This window comes from Vitis vinifera, chromosome 3 (genome assembly GCF_030704535.1).
Source record: "Vitis vinifera cultivar Pinot Noir 40024 chromosome 3, ASM3070453v1".
Taxonomy (NCBI): domain Eukaryota; kingdom Viridiplantae; phylum Streptophyta; class Magnoliopsida; order Vitales; family Vitaceae; genus Vitis; species Vitis vinifera.
Window position 1 is genome coordinate 3138593 of NC_081807.1, and position 19172 is coordinate 3157764.

At 33.2% G+C, this 19172-nt stretch overlaps 2 protein-coding genes across 2 annotated transcripts; both read right to left on the reverse strand.

The window, feature by feature from the left end:
- Positions 1 to 250: 250 nt before the first annotated feature.
- LOC100265887 (COP9 signalosome complex subunit 5a) lies at positions 251 to 8735 on the reverse strand. The gene is made up of 6 exons (XM_002283525.4): positions 8128 to 8735; positions 5481 to 5762; positions 5244 to 5391; positions 4960 to 5042; positions 687 to 764; positions 251 to 597 (listed from the first exon to the last, which is right to left on the reverse strand). Exons 1-6 carry the CDS (start codon positions 8527 to 8529, stop codon positions 508 to 510), a joined length of 1083 nt encoding a protein of 360 aa, XP_002283561.1. The 5' UTR covers positions 8530 to 8735; the 3' UTR covers positions 251 to 507.
- A 2348-nt stretch (positions 8736 to 11083) lies between these two features.
- LOC100260677 (bifunctional phosphatase IMPL2, chloroplastic) lies at positions 11084 to 15998 on the reverse strand. The gene is made up of 9 exons (XM_002283561.4): positions 15452 to 15998; positions 15034 to 15112; positions 14615 to 14709; positions 14450 to 14499; positions 13495 to 13619; positions 13260 to 13326; positions 12063 to 12152; positions 11558 to 11669; positions 11084 to 11367 (listed from the first exon to the last, which is right to left on the reverse strand). The coding sequence occupies exons 1-9, from the start codon at positions 15732 to 15734 to the stop codon at positions 11297 to 11299; spliced, it is 972 nt and encodes a 323-aa protein (XP_002283597.1). The 5' UTR covers positions 15735 to 15998; the 3' UTR covers positions 11084 to 11296.
- Between the last annotated feature and the right edge of the window lie 3174 nt (positions 15999 to 19172).

A 19172-nucleotide genomic window follows, 5' to 3' on the forward strand; every position in this document is an offset into this window, starting at 1 on the left:
TAAAGCTACTCTCGGTTGTCATTCAATTTCAGACGATGAAAAGCCTGATCTCAATACAGTGGCTGTTTTGGCCAAAATCTTCTTTTAACATATCTTCTACGTTTCATCCAAATTTTTAACCACTTGGAGGGACTCTGTAAGGGTTTGGTCCATAGCCAGGCAGAATTGAGCAGTAGGATCAAAATAATGTACAAAGGGTAGATACACATCTGACTTGCACTGAATTGGATTCTGAATGAAAATGACGGTGTAGATGTGTAACACGGTCTTCGATTACCATTACTCGTCAAGGCGTTCAAAACGCTGACTAAATACAAATATGCAAACCCTAAAATTCCAAAATAAATTGGCAAATGATCAAGCAAGGGATTTACGTCACCATAAATGATATCAAAACTTTCATAGCCCCAAATGATCAACCTTGGTGTTGGTTAACCACTCGTGCAAGGGAAAATCTGGAGATGTAGAAGCATTTTTAGGGTACTGCTGTTGAAGAAGGTACCCAAATCAAGTTTCAATCATGGGTTCTGGGCCAGATGGCTCAGTGCGAGATCTGTTAGACTGGCGCACAGAGTTGAAAAGAATGTCCTTGATAACCTGAGGGAGAAGAAATGTGTAAAGAAGACTAAACAGAAGTTAACAATGCCTATAAACTTCAATACTAGATTATCTGAAGACTGACTCACCTGCGACATTAGCCCATGCACTTGCTCAACAGTAATCTTTGCACTATCTCGAGTTATCTTAGCAAGTTGAGATTCCTCCTGCAATTCACAAAAAGGAGTCCCAGATAAAGAGATGACGGGGTAAAGATCAAGCATGAAGGGTCATAAGTGAATAGGAATAAATTAGAAGAAAGCAGGTGTCTACAGTATGTTACCTGTGAGGTGCTAAAAATGTAATTGAATTTTGAATAATATAAGCATTTTTACATTAATTCCTGTTTATTGGGGACAGTGGAAAACCAACTAGATATCACCCGATCTGACATAGTGGTGCAGCACAACTAAAGGTCTCAAAAATAAAACTTGGATTTGCAAATCAGATTCAACAAATATGATTGTTTTGTTTCTATGAAAATAGATCCGCATCAGAAAAGCATAACGTAGAGTCATCAACCGAGAAGCATGTGATTATCAGGCTGGGGAAGAAACAAGGGAAATTCTTAAAGAAAAGAACTTAACAAATCTGTTTTGATTCCCCCAGAGGAGGAGATGAAGGAGAAGAGATTGCAATAAGAAACTTTCTTTGTTTAATGCCCCTTCTGAGCATTTTCTTTTCTTGCTGTTGTTCATCCAAGAAAACCAAGCATTGAGTGCAGACATAGAAAAGTATGTCAAAAATTTACTTGTAGAGGTTATTTTGTTATATACAAACAGCTAGAAAATTTCTGCCAGCAAATGACTGCTATAGAACAATAGATTCAATGGGGGAAACGTAGATGAGTACATGGACCAATGAGCAGCAAATCTGAAGTTTCCCAGCAAAAGCAACATCTACATTTGGGTGTGGGCTAAAGTCTATTAAAACATAGAATAAGTTCTGCTTCAAGCCTGGAGCTATGAAAGTAAAAGAGCTCATGGGAAGTTCCTATTTATAGCCCTTCATCCGCTTAACATGGACATTTTTGGAAAATGAACCCAGACAGTTAGAGCAACAGAGAGTTCTAAAAATGTTAGAGAACAAGATAATTTCCCTCTGCCATTCTAACCAGCTGCTTTCATTTTTCATGATTCTTGGAAACATGGGCAACAAAACTGCAATGAATGACCGCTAGTAGTATAATGAAGGGGTAACTGAAAGCTGACACTAAACAACCTTAAAAGTGCAGTTTGTTTATTCGTAACCGTATAACAGAAGAATCAATATCAATGATCATTATGTACATCCTAGGTTTGGATCTACAGGGTCATCAAGAGTTGTCATACTCGTATAGGCCTTTTGTACTTCTTGTATAGCCTTCCTTGGTTAGTGGAGGTTTACCTAGCTCTTTTGATTAGGTTTGTACATCATGGGGAAAATTCCTCATCCTTCTCATGTTTCTTTTCTTATTTAATATACATGTTTGCTTCTGATTCAAATATATATATATCCATCAATGATCATTATGTGTTGTAGACTTGTGTCACGTAGGAAACCATATGTATCAGAAAATTGTAATTATCCTCCCAACAATGCTCATGTGGCAGCCACAATATTAAAAAAACCAAAATTTAAAAAAAGCCTCAAATAGTTACTATTAGGCACCTTAAGAAAAAGCGTGCCTGAGAATTTTTGTGTGGACTGTGTATTTACTACTTAGGAAAGTAAGGAAGATGCCAACACATAAAGATACATTGACGTTTAGTTTGCATCCCTTTTTATAGGTAATCTTTCTTTTTCTTCTTCTACTTTTTCTCATCCCTACTGGGACTCAAGCCTGGAACCACCTAACCCCATCCTAACCCTTACTTCTTGAGTCAAGCCTCAAAGGCATATTTTATTGCATCCATGAGTCTAAGCTAATGAGGGAACTTATAAAAAGAAATTGATATGGATGGAAATCATGAGATATGCAATGGATGCAGATTGACTGAGATACTATTTAGCATTGGAAGAGGGAGTCGCTAGAATCTCATACTCAAAACGGTCCTATGGAACAAGCAATTAGGGAATTGGATAATGTATTGTCTAATCACAACTTTTGGCAAACTATAAATTGCATGTATACTTTATCCGGTTAGAGCTTGAACACCTACATAGGTGAATTGATACCTGCCATTAGCATCTACAATTTCATTTAAAAACACATCTACAATCCTTGCATAGTGCTCTAAGGGATTTGCAAAAAATTGAAGTGGCTTGCTTATGGAAACCCTAGAGAACAAACCACACTCAGTGAAGTGGTTGATTGTCTATAAGGCCAAGTCAAAGGTGGTTTAGGTGTTAGATCTCTCTCTTTGCTAAACAAAGCTCTTCTTTGCAAATGGAGTTGGTGTTATTCTTGTGAAAGGGATATGCTCTGGAAGAAGGTCATAAATGGGAAATATGGGGAGGAAGAAGGAAGTGGTTGTGTTCTTGTGAGGAAAGAGATGCTTATGAAAAGCTATTTAAAAGGAATGAGATGTCTTCAACACAAGAGTTTTTTTTTCTAAGGGTAATGAAAGTAGAGTGAAATTTGGAAAGGATAGATGGTGTGGTGAAGAGCTTTTATGTGTGATCTTCCCATCCTTGTTTGCCTTAGTTGAGTCTAAAGAGGTGTGGGTAGTCGATTTATGGGAGTAGAGGGAAGGAGGAGATAAAACTTTAGGCATGCAAGGAATTTAAATGATTGGAAGTTAGATATCATGGGAGTTTCCTATATAAACTCTAAGTATAGTCAGTAAATAGGGAAAAGGCAAATGGATTAGTTTGGAAGGGTGATATCAAAGAGAGTGTTTCTGTAAAAGCCTTTTACTTTCTTAAGGAGTCAAATTGTGTCATCCCTTTTCTGTCAGGGACATTTTGGAACTCTTCATTTCTGTTTAAGGTGAACTTTTTTGCTTGGGAGGCCTATTGGGGTTAAGGTGTTGACTCTAGACCAACTTCAAAGAAGAGGTTGGTCGTTAGGCAATAGGTGTGCTCTATACAAAGAAGAGACAAAATCCATTTATCACATTCTACATTGTGATATCTAAAAAAAAAAATTCTTCTACATTGTGATAAGGTAGGATTTTACGGAAGCTATTGTTCTCTTTATTTAGTATTCCATGGGTTATTTTGCCTTGGTTAGGGAGACTTATCTCAGGTGACATGACCCTTTTGTAGGTACAAGGCAAAATAAGGTTTGGAGAGCCGCTCTCTTATGTATTTTCTGGATTATTTGGAAGGAAAAAAAAACTAAAGATCGTTTGAAAATGAGAAGATGTTCTGATATAAAAAAAAAGAAGAAAAAAAAGAGGGGATTTTAGATCAAAGACTCAAAGGCACTTTCTTTAACAATCTCTCTTTGTGGCTTCACATGTACATAGATGAAGGCTCTATACCTCTAATTGGTTTCATAGATTGTTTGTGTTCTTATTGAAGAAGGGAGTAGTTTTTTGTTTTTCTCTTTTTTATTTTGTCTCTCGACGCTGATTGTATATGTCCTATGTACTCTCGTGTGCTAGTTCTTTTGACACTTTTAATATATTTTCTTATTTATCAAAAAAAAAAAAAAACAAAGGATCGGCAAAAAATGTGGCAAAGATGATACAGTATTTTTATGACCTTACTAGAATTCAGCAGGAATCAGTGTTCTAAATGGCTTCATGCTATCTCTAATCCAATATGTGTTTTTGTTATTTTGCTTAGCTTTGAGTGCCAAGTTGTATTGTACAACCTCATTTGGTTTGTTCTTTTTATGAAGAGATGGTTTAGATATTATACCGTGCTCGTAAATTATAAAAAAGAAAATATGAGTTATGATTTAGATGCTGTGAGTGATATTTTTTTTTTGATAAACAACCAAATATATTAGAAAAGGCTAAGAAGCCGCATGTATACAGGGGGTATACTGAACAGCCCAAAACAAGGCTGAAAAAAAACAAAAAAGGGGAAAAGCCTCACCCACCCTCAAGTGGTCCCAAGCCACTCCAAAAAGCCTAAAAGAGAGTAGGTTTCCTCACCAATGTACACCCTAGCCCAACTCCACAAGTTACATACAAATTTTTTTTTGAATTTCTGAATATCTAAAGACCCTCCCCTGAAAGCTAACCTATTCCTTTCCTTCCAAACCGTCCAAAATATGCACAACGGGATATTGCAAATTAGTAGTAGGTTAAGTTCTTCCCACTTATTTTTTTGTTTTTTCTTTCAACAAAAAATTAATTGCAAGAAGAAAACACAGAAAAATGAAATAATTGAGGTCAATATATCTTCAAATTCGCCAAGGTTAATAAAGCCGTGTCAAAATGATTTCAGGGTTGGTAGATCATAAAAAAAGGATAAATATACACTGACCTCTTTCTTTCTTTGGGAAGGTGCTATTAGGGGTCCAAAGCGCGAATGAGCCAATTGATTCTCTGCCTGCTCCAGCTTTTCCGCTGCAAGATGCAAGGAACATTCATTAATCCCAAGGAAAAGTTAGCAGACAATGAAAAAAGTCAATGAATGAAAGAATGGTTAGTCCAATTATCTAACATGCAAACAAGATCATGCACTAAGGTATACTAAGTTTCAAATAGCCACAAGTGATTTTAATGAAAAGTGAAAAGCAACTAGCAAAAAAGAATGACAAAATTTACCTAGATCTGAAATTTGTCCTGCAACATAGTCTCCATTCCCCAACAAAGGAGAAGATGACAAAGTGTTGACCCAATATTTATTCCACAGAAGATCCAAGAGGTGACAATCAAGAGAAGACTTGAAATATGTTATGTCCAATGCATAATACTGCAGAATAAAAAAACAAAAAAAGAACGGTGTTAGCCAACATTAAACCAAGAATTCTTGAAAGGAGGATCTGGAGGCAACAAAATAACCTGTTTACAATGTACACCAAAGTCTTCAATCTTATTCAAAGGAATGGTCTGATATTCAGAGACAGGGTCATCTGGAGGCTTGTATCCTTCTGGGTATGTCCTGAATGCTCCAATCTCAACTTTTCCAGCAGAAACAGTCCTTGTTGGATCAATAACAACTGCGAGAAAGGGCTCCTGAAACTGTTGGTTGAGCATTTGTGTTGAAACATCAATACCCGAAAGCCAGCATCCATAACCAGGATGAGAGTGGTACCACCCAACTACATTTTCCAGCCGTCCTGCCTACATCATCACATTTCATTTAAGAAAATGAAGCTATAGCAATGATAGAAGCATCCATATAAAAGGACAAACTCTCAAAACATTTCCAGATATCACAAATAAAACCTGAATTAGGCTTCATCGACATAAAACATCCTATGAAAAAGAGAACTGCCATTCAATGAATAGATAAGGAAACAGTCATACAACATTCAGGGTCATTAAAAATAAAGCACCTTTGATGCAAGCAGATTTTCTGTAAATAAATAGATATTCTAGGAATTCACATATTACTCAGGCATACAATTTCCAAAACAAATATCCACTGTTATAGTAACCCTAGTGACCAAAAAGGTGGTTTCTGAGTTTTACAATCTTGGAAATCCATCTTATGGAGATTTTCAATTTCCTTAATAAGTTTGAAAAACTCTCTGACCAAATAGAACATCTCGACAGCACAATGGGATGTGGTTTATCCAATGAACAATGTTGGAGGAAAGGAATTCCACAATCAAAGGGCTATGATTTGTATCCATGGACTTTTTCTCCACAAGTTACAAGAAGGAGTTCAACCAAACAAGATGGTCCTCAACTGACTGGTTTATAGAAGTGAGACTATGATGTAGGACAACCCTAGGATGGTTGCCTACACTCAAGGGTAGGTGGGCTAGGGTTTTATTTTTAGGGTGTAAGGAGAGGAACAAGGAATAAACTTTATGGTAGAGAAAATTATAAGATAAGAAATAGAGAGAAAGAAGAAACAATGAAGAAAAGATGGAAAACCTTAGAGTCTCACTAAGGCCTTCTAGGAGTCTCACCTAGAAGAAAAATCAATGGAGTCTCACCATTGAGGGTTGCAACCTTGCAATAAAAGAAAGTATAATATTATTCATCAAATTCATCCCTTTGATTTACATTGATTAGCCTATTTATAGGTTTCTCTAAGAAATCCAAAGTTTACTAGGACTCTAATAACCTATTATGATTCTAATTCTAATTATAACATCCAAAGTCTACTAGGACTCTAATAACCTATCATGACTCAAATTCTAATTATATTATAACTCAACTAGCTAATCCTAATTAGACTCTAACAAATACTAATCCCTATTCAATTCTAATTAATATTAATCCTATTTAAAGTTTACTTAGGTCTTCCCTTTCTTCCTTGAATAAACTTTAAAAGGCTTTCCCCCGTCAGACTATGATGCCAAAAAATAATGACCAATAATCCACGCCTTGAATTACCCAATAGTACAGGACTGACATCCAACTTGGACTAGGGACTAGGAAGCATGATGAGCATCCAAGAAAGTATAGTTAAGAGAAGAGGACCAGGAGAAGACAGAAATTACAGGTGTAATACAAGATAACAAACCATTAACATATTGAGAAAAACATAGGCACATGAATTAGGATTTTGCAGATATAGCATTCCCGCACAGTCAGCAAACTCACTATTTACTATAGCATAAATGATATGGTTCTTAAATTTTGGAACATTTAATGTAAGTAAACTACCTGACAATAAGAAGGATATTCGTAAGGGAATTAAATCTTGGTACAAAGAGATGAGAATCATACTTGCTTTAGAGATTTTTATAGGTGCAATGTAGCTCAAGATAAGTGCTACCAAGTACCATAGGCAGGGACAACAGAAAATAAATAAAGAAAATAACAAAACTCATATACAAAGTGTCTGAAATATAAAAATCAATAGGGAAAAAGCCTCAAATATAATATAAAATGGTACTTGATTTAGGGTTTTTTAATATCCAACTAAATTCAACATGAGAACACAAAAAGAAAAGTGCTCAAAAGTTGGAGTTTCATAGCTGCAATGTTCGCCCTAAGAAGACTTATGAAAAAGAAAAAGAACAGAAAAGAAAAGGAAATCAAATTTTGAATCATGTGCAGCCACCTCGCAATCAATTGAGCAACATACATGCACTAGGATCAGGTGAGTAGAGGAAAAAATTATCATATTCACGCGTATCCATACATGAACATAAACTTCTATGTATGTATCCCTCCTTTTTTTTTTAGCTTTTTTTCACCCTAGCGAAAATCTCTCACCTAAAGCCAAGAATGATCATTGTAGGGCTTGCTTCTAGGTTCCCAAACGATTGAAAATTAAACATCTAAAACTTTGTTTTCATCTTTTTCAGAAGCCAAAGAAAGCCTTAAACACCTAACTTAGGGTTTTGGTAATTTGGAAGTTAAATCTGAACACTGATAGCACGTTATATCAACACGGCGCTCCGATCCCAAACAACTAACACAAAACCTAATCCTTATACAGTCACCAAACACGTTATATAGAATCGTGCTCCTCCCCCTCCCTCTGATGAACCAAACAAAAAAGCAGCAAAAAAAGGCCACTAACCTGCTTGTTGGTCTGGGAATAATCAACCATATACTCATAAGCATCGGCCTGAGCATTAACCCTAGTTTCGGTGCCTTCAACGGGCAAAGCGAAGGCGTCCATGACAATAATGGCGTCGCCGTCGGTCTTGCCCTGCATAAGGCCCATGACCTCGATGTTGCCGCCGGAGCGGGCGTGGACGACCATCTTGAGGAGAGCTAGGGCAGAGATCTTGACGCGCTTGAAGTAGTGGGGGTCATTGGCCCAGGGCTTCTCCTGCTGGAACTTTGCCTGAGCAGCATCGTCGTAGAAGAAGATGGAGTCGGAATCGGCTGAGGGGGCGTCCATGGAGGCAATGTTGTTCTCCAGTTCCCATGTTTTCTGGGCTATGCTGGCTGAGGATGTGAAGGAGTAGGGTTCCATTGTGGAAGAGCAAAACGCACAAACCGTCCCAACCTCTTCACTTCTCTCAGTTCTCCCTGCGTGTAACCCTTGCTATGTAGTGGAGAGAGTGGGCTCCCAAATATGGGCCATCCGGGTTATGGGCTATTTTTGTCCGGATTGTCGTTACAGGCTACAACGTCGGCCCAATCTAGAGGATAAATCGGGCTGGCCCGTTCAAACTCCAGACGACAATGTTTTTCCTTTCTAAACCGTATAAAACGACGCCGATTGGTTGTTTTTACGTTTTCAACCCTTTGAGCATGGTTCTCGGTGACACCTACAAAACGACGTCGTTTCTTTCCTACTTCGCATGTATTGGCTTGGGTTGCAAACCGGGGATTCGTAATAAATTGAACCATTCACTCCGGATGGTATTTACCCAAATGGAATATTGAAAAAAAATTACAGTTAATTTTAAAATATAAAGACTAAAAAAATATTTTCGACCGCAAATCCAATTAAAATTTCAGTTGCATTTTGAAAAAATAATTTTAATATTTAAATTAAAATTGTATTTTAAAAAAATACATATTTATAGGAGTACAACTTGAATGAATTGGTCTAATCTAACTTGAATTCAACATGATATTTTAACGGGTTTGAGTAAACATTTTTATTACTCAAGTTGAATTTGAATTAAATTTTTTTAACTCGAACTTAATTTGAGTTGGGCTCCTACCAAAATTCAAACAACCCTAACATAATCCGAGCTTGATTTAATATTTTTATAATATTTATAACATTATTGTCTTTTATGATAATGTTCAAATTTTTTTAGATTTTAAAGAAAAAAAATATCAAATTTTAATTATATCATATACTTTTTCATTAAATTTATTTTTACTCTTATATCATACATTTTATTATTATTTTTAAAGATATATAAGTTTATTTTCATTTTTTATTGTTATCTTAAAATTTTGTGTTATTTATTATTTAAATTTTGACAAAAAGTTTTTTAAAAGCCACTATATATAGATTTTGAATCATGCAACTCAATCAATTCAATCAACCCAAGTTTAACTCAATCAATACAAATTTTAAAAAAATGAGGTTGACTTGGATTGAAAACATCGAATTAAAGGTTGGGATGGGTTGAGCTTGGATTAATTGTTCCTAGTTCAGGTTGGGTTCGGGTTAGCCATTAACCTGACAAATTAGCCCAAGTTATAACCCTACATATTTGGAAGCATTTATGTCCTCCCATTGTTTGGCCATACAAAATGTCATTTGTTTGCCAGTTTAATTTTGTTCATTTACCAGGAAGAAGGCCAATCTCTGAAACTGTTTCTCAGTTTCTTCCTCCATGTCTGTGGGTTTTCTTGTCTGAACAACAGATTTAAATCTCTTGAATCTTTTTAGTATGAGCTATTACCGTGTGTTGTGGGCAGGGCCCTTACAAAGGAGGACTTTTCACAATAGTACGGTAATTTTAAAAAATTATTCTTAAATTGTTATAGTAGAAGAAGTTATTACAAATATATGATAGTTTTTGTCACCTAAGAAAGGGTGAACAGATAAATTTTTTTTTTAACCAAAATCGTTTTTTCAAAAGATGATTTTATTTCCATTTAAAAAAAAAAATCAAAAGGGAAATCGTCTCTTGAAGAGACAATTTCCCATTAAAAAATTTTAATATTTTTTTTTAAAAAATCTCAAATTTTTTAAAAAAAAATCCTCAAGGGAACTTGTCTCTTGATGTCTCTTCAAGAGACGAGTTCCCATGAAAAAAAAATTAATATTTTTTTTAAAAAAAGTAATATTTTTTTTTTAAAAAAATCCCAAATTGTAAAAAAAAATAAAAAAAAATTGGGAAATCGTCTTCTTGAAGAGGCGATTTCCCTTGAGATTTTTTTTAATGGGAAGAGACGATTTCCCTGGAGGATTTTTTTTAAAAAAAAATATTAATTTTTTTTCATGGGAAATCGTCTCTTGAACAGACTGATAATTTTTTTTCTTTTTTTTCTTTTTTATAATTTGGGTTTTTTTAAAAAAAATAATAATTTTTTTTCATGGGAACTCATCTCTTTCAAGAGACGAGTTCCCTTGAGGATTTTTTTTTGAGTTCTCTTGAGGATTATTTATTTATTTTATAATTTGGAATTTTTTTTATAAAAAAAATATTATTTTTTTATAAAAAAAATATTTTTTTTTTCATAGGAACTCGTTTCTTCAAAAGACGATTTCCTTAGGGATTTTTTTTTTTTATAATTTGTAATAAATATTAAAAAAAATATTAACTTTTTTTAATGAGAAATCGTTTCTTGAAGAGACGATTTCCCTTTTAAACTTTTATTTTTATTTTAAATGGAAATGAAAATAAAATCGTCTTCTAGGTGACAAAAACTACCATATATTTGTAATAACTTCTTCTACTACAATAATTTAAGAATAATTTATTTAAATTACCGTACTATTTAGAAAAGTCCTTACAAAGGAAGAATCCCTTTTTCTAGACCAAAAGAAGGGTCCCCAACATGAGCTAACATTGAAGATTAGGCCTTATATGAAACCGAATCTACCAAAACCCAACTTGAAATCGAAGAAACTTAAATAGGTGGATTGAGAACTAAAGATACACCGACAGAAATAATTGAAGGTAGGGGAATCATATGCTTGTTAATAAAGTTCTACATTTGATAAATAAACATTGCTTTGCTACATGTCTGCTGCTTCCCTCCTTCTATAGGTCCATCTTCAATAGGGTACACCCATGAACCATGCTTGTTTCCCATGAATGTGAATCTTACTGCCATTGCAATGAATCTAGAGCTTGCTGGTGAAGCTCTTCATCTCCTGCGGCCACTACATTAAAACCTGCAAGATAAAACCCATTAGCAAGAAGTGATCATGTGGAAATGCTTACAGTACAGGAGCAATTAAATGACTGTTGACTGCACAGCAGTTGGATTTATGAATTGATTATCAAATTGGCTAGGACAATATTCAGACAGTTCATGAGAAATAACTGAAAAAGAGGAGTGTAGTTCATGGAAAGTGATCATACTTGGGGCATGTGAATCTGAGGAAGCCTCCCAATAAAGCTGTTGCCCTTTCCAGTCAGTTATGACTCCCCCAGCACCTTCTATCACGGGTACCAGCGAAAGGAAATCATATGGCTAATAAGGAAAAAAGTTACAACCATGATTAGACAAAATCAATGAAGCTTATTTAACACTTCATGTTCCTCACAGGACAACAAATGAACATTACAAGATTTTGCATTGGATTATACAGTCCATAGTCACACAAGGGCATGACCAAGTGGAAAGGCAAAGGGGTGAAGTATTAAATGTAATGACATTGCCAAAACAAAGGAAAAAAAATCACTTTTGGCTCAATTTGTTTTCATGGAACAAGTCCTGTCAGGAAGTCACTTGAAAAAATTGCTGTTATGTCATGGACACTGCCCGTTTCCTATTTCCATTGCTACAAAGACTTCCTCATGTCCATGGAAAGTAAATTCTAATTCATGTCTACTGCATAGGAAAAAGTGACTACAGCTAGCTTACCTTGAGACCAGACTCAATCACAAGATCCACATATCCAGATGCCAAAAGGGCATAAGCATAACAGTCACAGCCATATAATGGCACTTTCACCTGTACACCAAAGAAACACGGAGAAGAAGATTTAGACTATCTATAAACCTAGGCCCCTGGTTTTCACATCAAACAGACGTATATCATAATTGCTTGATTTAGAAACCATGCAGTTTCGGTCTAAGTATCAGATTCATTCACATTATTGATGAACCTTGATAAGGTTAGGTATCCTACCACGTCAATTGGGATTACAAGAAAAAAATAATCACTACATTGAAATAAGCAAGTAATTTCATACATAAGATATGATGCAAAAAAATCACTACATGATCAAGTTTATTAGACTGATTTATGGTTCATAAATTCTAATCCAAAATCTGAGATAAATTAATTATGAATGTAAACCTAAATATGTCCATTTAGCATATTATCTATCCATCAATATATATCATCCAAAATTCAAAAATTGCTTGAAAAAAATACACCCAATTATTATTTTAATCTAGCCTTGGCATGTATTATGAAAAAATAAAGAAGACAAAAATTCAATGAATAAAGAATGCAGATCCAACAAATTGCATGTCAACTTCACAAAAGCAAATATAAGGAAAGTGTAGTAAATAAGAAATATGAAGTCATTTTAACCATAGACTTTTAAAAAAAAAAAAAAAAGATATTTTTTCTTTTATTATCATTTTTATTATTTTTTCCCACTTTTCGTTATGTCCTTAGACTCCTTACCTCAGTTAAGCAATCCCTCCCAAAAGATCCCCAAATCCTCAAAATTTTAAATATTTGATGCAATCCTCTCAAAAAAAAAAAAAAAAAAAGGTCTTTCCATTCAGTTTTAAAGCTCATAGAGTCCTAAACTTCAAAACTAAAGAGGAAAAGTAGAGAAAAAGGAACTCGATTGGATATATAACGCTTCACAAGCTATAGGTTTATACCATGTGACCCTGGACAACAATATAAAGGTATTGCAAACTTGAATCAACACATTGTCAAAGTTATTGAGATTTTCTTTATGCTTCTATCACATTGTACATCTGAAATTGGTAATTAATACCAAAATATACATATCATTACTTGGTATGAATCATACTTAAAGAAACCATGCATGGAACCTTTCATTGAAATCAATTGAATGAACAGAAAGACACAGACCTTATTTCTAACACGGGCAAATGCATCTTCAGCATCTCCACTGAACAGGTGAGGACTTGTGGTGTACCTAAACAGAGAAAGAAAACAGATTATAGATGCCTGCCACATGCGGGGCTTGCTTGCAAGGGGTTAAATAGCTTTGCCAAAGGGGAGTGAATGCTTAAATATGGATCAATCTTCACCACAACCTCTAATGTTTTACAAGAACAATACTAAATAAATAAGGAGGACATACAAATACGCTTGTGCTAGTTTTGCACAATCCCGTGTGGCTACTTCTTGTCCATTCAATGTAGTTTTTCTTCCACTCATCCCAATCCATCTTTCACGTAAAACAGGCTGATCAATTATGCCAAGAATCTGCAAAGGCATGCTTCTCAGTTAAGGGAAAAATTAAATAAATTTCATAAGCCCTGCAACAAATGAACCCTTCCTGCAAGTTGTTCAGTCAAGTTTGATTTAATGTAAAAAAATAAATTATTAGAATGTCAATATGGATGAAAAAATCCCAAGTTATTTTTTACAGGTAGCTCTGAGAAGCATTGAAACAGAAGCAGAAGGACAGGAATTGTTTGTCCTTCAAGCCTCAATAGCAGTTACAAAAGCTTATTGGAATCAATACAATGGAGAGACCAAGGAGGGGAGCTTTGCTATGATAGTTATAAACACCTCCAACCAGGAGAAGAATTCAATGCAATTCTGTAGCTACTAAAGGCCTAATGAGGGTAAGGAATTACATGTCTGATATTTAATTGTTAATTCTAGTTTAAGTCTTTTCAAAGTAAGGTGATGCAGGTTTATGTCCTTCTATCAAATAATGGATTAGTTTATCATTAATTATTTTGTTGGTTTACAATATGATTATTAATTGTCTGTTTTGAAGAATAAAGCTAATTAAATGAAGATTAAAGACTTCATAGTAATTAAGGTGGATAATCACTCGATTAGGCAATCATGTTTCATCCATTTTCTATCTTTTTCTTTATGTTCTCTTCAACTGACAACTCATCAGGATCCTTGCATAAGAATTTACAATGCATCCAAGTAAAGCCCTCCAGTTTCCCCAGAAAATAAACACAAATAACAGGACATCTGCCATAACAAACATCTCACAAAAGTTCTGTTTTTTGCTACTTGGAAGACAAACCATTCTATTTGAAATATCCAACTACAAGGAAGGTGATTCTTACCGGTCTACCCTTGTGCAGAAGAGCAATTAAAGTGCCAAACAATGGTTTGCCTGGAAATGGTACAAATATAAACAGATGAAGATTACAGAGCTTACTCGTGGAACCAATAATTCTAGAAGAATAAAGAGGGATAAAAAAAAAAAGGATCAAAAAGAAGAAAAATACCAGTTATGAAACTCTTTGTCCCATCTATTGGATCTAAAACCCAAACATAGTCTGCAAACTTCTCTTTACATCTCCACCCATTCTCCTCTCCATAACTACAATTGTTCTTGTGCATTCAATTAAAAAAAAAAGTGAAACTAAATGATTTCAAATATAACATCTAACATAAAACAATTTTTTAATTGTGAGGAAATCAAAAGAAATAAATAAATTTTGGAATATGAAAATCATCATTTTTTTTTTGGAACTTGAGTCTCCAATAAACTGAAAATATATTTACAAATATTCAGCTGAGCTGCAATTCAAACACAGATATACATTTTTAAATTTTCTTTTCTTTCCCTTCTCAGCAATCAAGTAATTTTTTTTAAAGAAAAAGGGAGGAGAGAAGATAGTGTCCAATCACATATATGACTTACATTGCATGAGAAGGAAAACTCTCTAATAAGATTGAAACCATAGATTCCTCTGCTGCTTGATCTGCAATTGTTACAGGACCTGCAGCAAATCAAGTAAATACCCAAAAAAATATCACACTGAAAATACAAATGACAAAAAAATTGCCAAAAAAATGTTGGAAAAGATAAGAAATCATAATTTTGAAGCTTTAAATTTTCACTATGCAACTACATGCTGAATTCATATGAGAGCTCTACCGCCTTCAACCACGCCAAATCAATCCTAAAATCTATCATTCATCAAATTTCTCAACTAAGCCATATAGATAAATATATAATCTTCAGAAATCAAACCAGCAAAAGCCATACACTGTCCCTTTCCATTCACAAACTTTTCTCAGCAAACAAACAAACACACCCTTCTGAATCAGCAACTTACTTAAATCCTCCTTCTGGAGAATGTCAAACTTTTTGCGAAAATACCCGCGAATCACTTCTCCGGCGGCATCAGCAACTTTGTTGCCGACATCGGCGAACCTGTCGAGTTCAGAGTCATTGAGCCCTAAGCTGATGTTCTGGATTTGATTTGAGAGCTTCGAATTAGAAGCCATTGGAAGACTGAGTGAGGTTCGGCCAACGGCAGAGGTCGAGAGATTGGCAGAGAATCGAACACTTCGAAACTCAGAAGAATATGAGACGAATGCTGAGGTTTGCGATAGCATCACTATGGCCAAAATGAGGGTTTATATAGGCGCCAAGAGAGAAAGTAACAGCTTTTTCTGAGCCAGGGAAGAACAAGAGAGCGAGGGACCGGGGGTTGACGTGTGTGTCACCGTCAGATTGTGGCTGATGCAATTGATTCCTAATTTCCTACTACACCAGTTTGGATACCCAGAAAATTTGAAGAAATATCACGGAAAGGGAATTTTGAACGATCATAAATGAGAGATTTTTGGAATCATCTAAGCATAAATTCTTCATTAAAAAGTTAATTAATTAATTAATTAATTATAAAAATATAAATATTTATTCAGTTTGGACCTTCTTTAATGCTTTGAGAGGTATTATTTTTAAATTTAAATAAAGTAAAAATAATAATAATAATAATAATAATATTATTTTTTAGCTCAAAAGCCAAAATGACATTTTTATGTATTTTTTTTTAATTTGAGAAAGATTAGAAGTATTAAGAGAGAAGAAAAATAAAAGACAAACACCCATGGTAATAATTTAATATCATATATTCTTTTTCTATTTTTGAAAATTATGTCTTTTCATGTATATGTTTATGGTTCTTACAAATTTTTAAGGAAAAGGGAAGAAAAAAAAAATTAGAAAAATTAAAATGATTTTACCTAAACTCATTTTTATTCTTTTATAAAAATTTTAATAAATTTTTATTAATATTAATTATTATATATATTTAGATAATAAATTAAATATAAGAATTTTTTTTCTTTTTTAATACTTCTCCTTTATAAAAACTAAAAATAATTTACATAGTGTATTTTATTTTAAATTTTATCAAAAAGTCCAAACTACTACTAATGGATTGCTTGCGAAATATTAAGATATGTTTAAAATAGTAACATATTAAAATGTTTGATGATAATATATTTTGATTATTTTAGTTATTTTTGTTTTAAAATACGAAGAATAATGAAAAACAAAACACCATATATAAATGCATATAAACATTTAAAAAAATTTAAATTTTCAAACAAATAGCTCAAGAGATGCAAATATCACATAAATTTACGATAACTTGACATTAGAGATTTTTCTGTTGTAAACTTAAAAAACTTTAAAAAAATATTTGTACAGTTAAAAAGAGTTCAGACATATATATCAGTAAGAATTTTTTCTTTCATTTGACATGAAATATAACACTAACTATTCAAGACCGTAGGTTAAAAATAACATTTTCACCCAAATAAACATGGTTGTGGTTTTTTTTTAAACTTAGGTTCATAATGATCTCTTTTTCTCTTATTTGAAATTGTACGTTGAAAATGCTACAAATACAAATGTTTTCAATTTCAATAAAATGACAAAAACCACTTCCTCTTTGCCTTAAGAAAAGAAAAGGAGCTGAAACTGCTTGTCTCAGAAAGAAGCAAGGATAGGGCAGAGTGGAGTCCAGAGCAAGCATGAAAAGGGATGGAAAACTATATAATAAAAGAGAATAATGGCTTCCAGCAGTAGAAGTATGACTCCACACCCATTTCCAACAGTGCAGTGATTCCATGATGGAATATCCCATGGCATACCAAATCAGCATCACCTTTCACCACTCTTTAAAATGCTTCTACACCAACTGTATGTTGGATGGATAACCAAACTTCCTATTTTTCCTATTATGAGTTGACTTCAAGTCCCTCAACTAAAAGTAGATAAATCATAAAATGTCATTTGTCCAAGTATATCTAAAGTAAAATATCGAGTTGCCTATAATGAAACACTATCAAAATAGCATAATAATTAAGATAGTGTTTGTTTTTTTTATTGAATAAAAAAAATTAAAATATTTGATTTTTTCTATTCAACTAAAAGTAATATGTTAACATCATTTAATATAACTAAATTGAACATATTGATAACAAGTTAGTTTTAATTATATTGGACGATGTCAACAGATTACTTTTAACTTATACAATTTTTCTCTTTTATTAATTTTATCATCAGAAGAAATTCACTGAGAATACCCTCGACATCCCTTTTGATTGCAGGTTATCTTTAATTTGTTAAAAAAATGAGGATACCCTCGACATCCCTTTGTTTGCAAGCCACCTTTATGATTAAGTTTTTGCCTAGTTCCAACTTTTTCCACTCTCCTCAATTCTCTTATTGGCACTTGCTCCAATTATACCGTGGGATACCCTCAACATTCATTTGATTGCAAGCCACCTTTAATAAGTGAACCAAGTGTTTGTCAAATTCCTAACATTTTTCACTTCCTTTACTCTTGCGCGGACAATTGAAAGAAGTGTTTGTCAAATCCAACATTTTTCATTTCGTTTATTCTCGTATTGACAATTAAATTAAAAACACCTTAATTTTTTTGTTTTTTAATTTGAAGGATTGAAAATTTGTTTTCAACTTCTAAGACAGGCCGATATCTGTGACGTGAGACATAAAAATTGAAAATCCTATAATGGGATGGGAGAAGATAGATTAATTTAGAAGAGAAATGGAAAGAAAGAGGCAAGAAAGTGGAAGTGCATGCATATGTTCCCTTGTAATTTAGCGGACATGTGGGGTACATTTGCATGCACAACATGAAACATTAGTGGCCTTTGCGATGTTCTACTTTAAACCAATCTTAAATATGGAGTGTATAGTCTTTATCCAAGTTGCCCATTTAATCTCTTCTTGAATCCCCTTTTAGTGGAGAACCTTATTTTATCATGTTTAGACATCTCAATATTCTCTAAATAAGAGAATCATAATCCTTGAGTCGTTAATCATAATGATTTAAGTGGATTTTAAGTTAAATTATTTATATATTATTAATTTAAAGTTTATATTTAATTTTTTCTTTAAGTATTAAAGTTATTCGATAAAATTAATTTTAAATTATTAAATTAATATGTTTACTTTCATTAATTTTAACTAATATCTATCTTATTTAATTTTAATTAATTTTTACTTTCACTAATTTTAAACGTTAAATTTATTTATTAAACATCTAGATTTAAATTAATATAGATGTATAGAATAATTACAAAATTTTTACTACAAAAGACGAGTCATGGATGTGGACTCATTGTTATAAAATACCCTCACTAGATATAGGCAAATGAGGTAAAAGAAATTTAAGATTAAGAATAAATTAATTATTTTGATTTAATATTTAAAATTATTATTTTTACTTTAAATTATGATATTAAGTTATTTTATCAAACACGTTCAATTTATTTAATAATTTAAATTAAATTACTAAATCATATTAAGTTATTAAATTGATTTATCAAATACCCATTAAGTTAAATATGGTCAAGCTAGATAGGCAACATCAAAATGCATTTATCTAATCAATGAACGAAGGTTTATCTTAGCTATATAAAACATTCTTCTAAGGACTTGCTTTGCTCTTCTCATCTTGAACACTACACTTTGTCCTTAGCAAACTTCACCTCCATCTACAAGAAACCTTGATG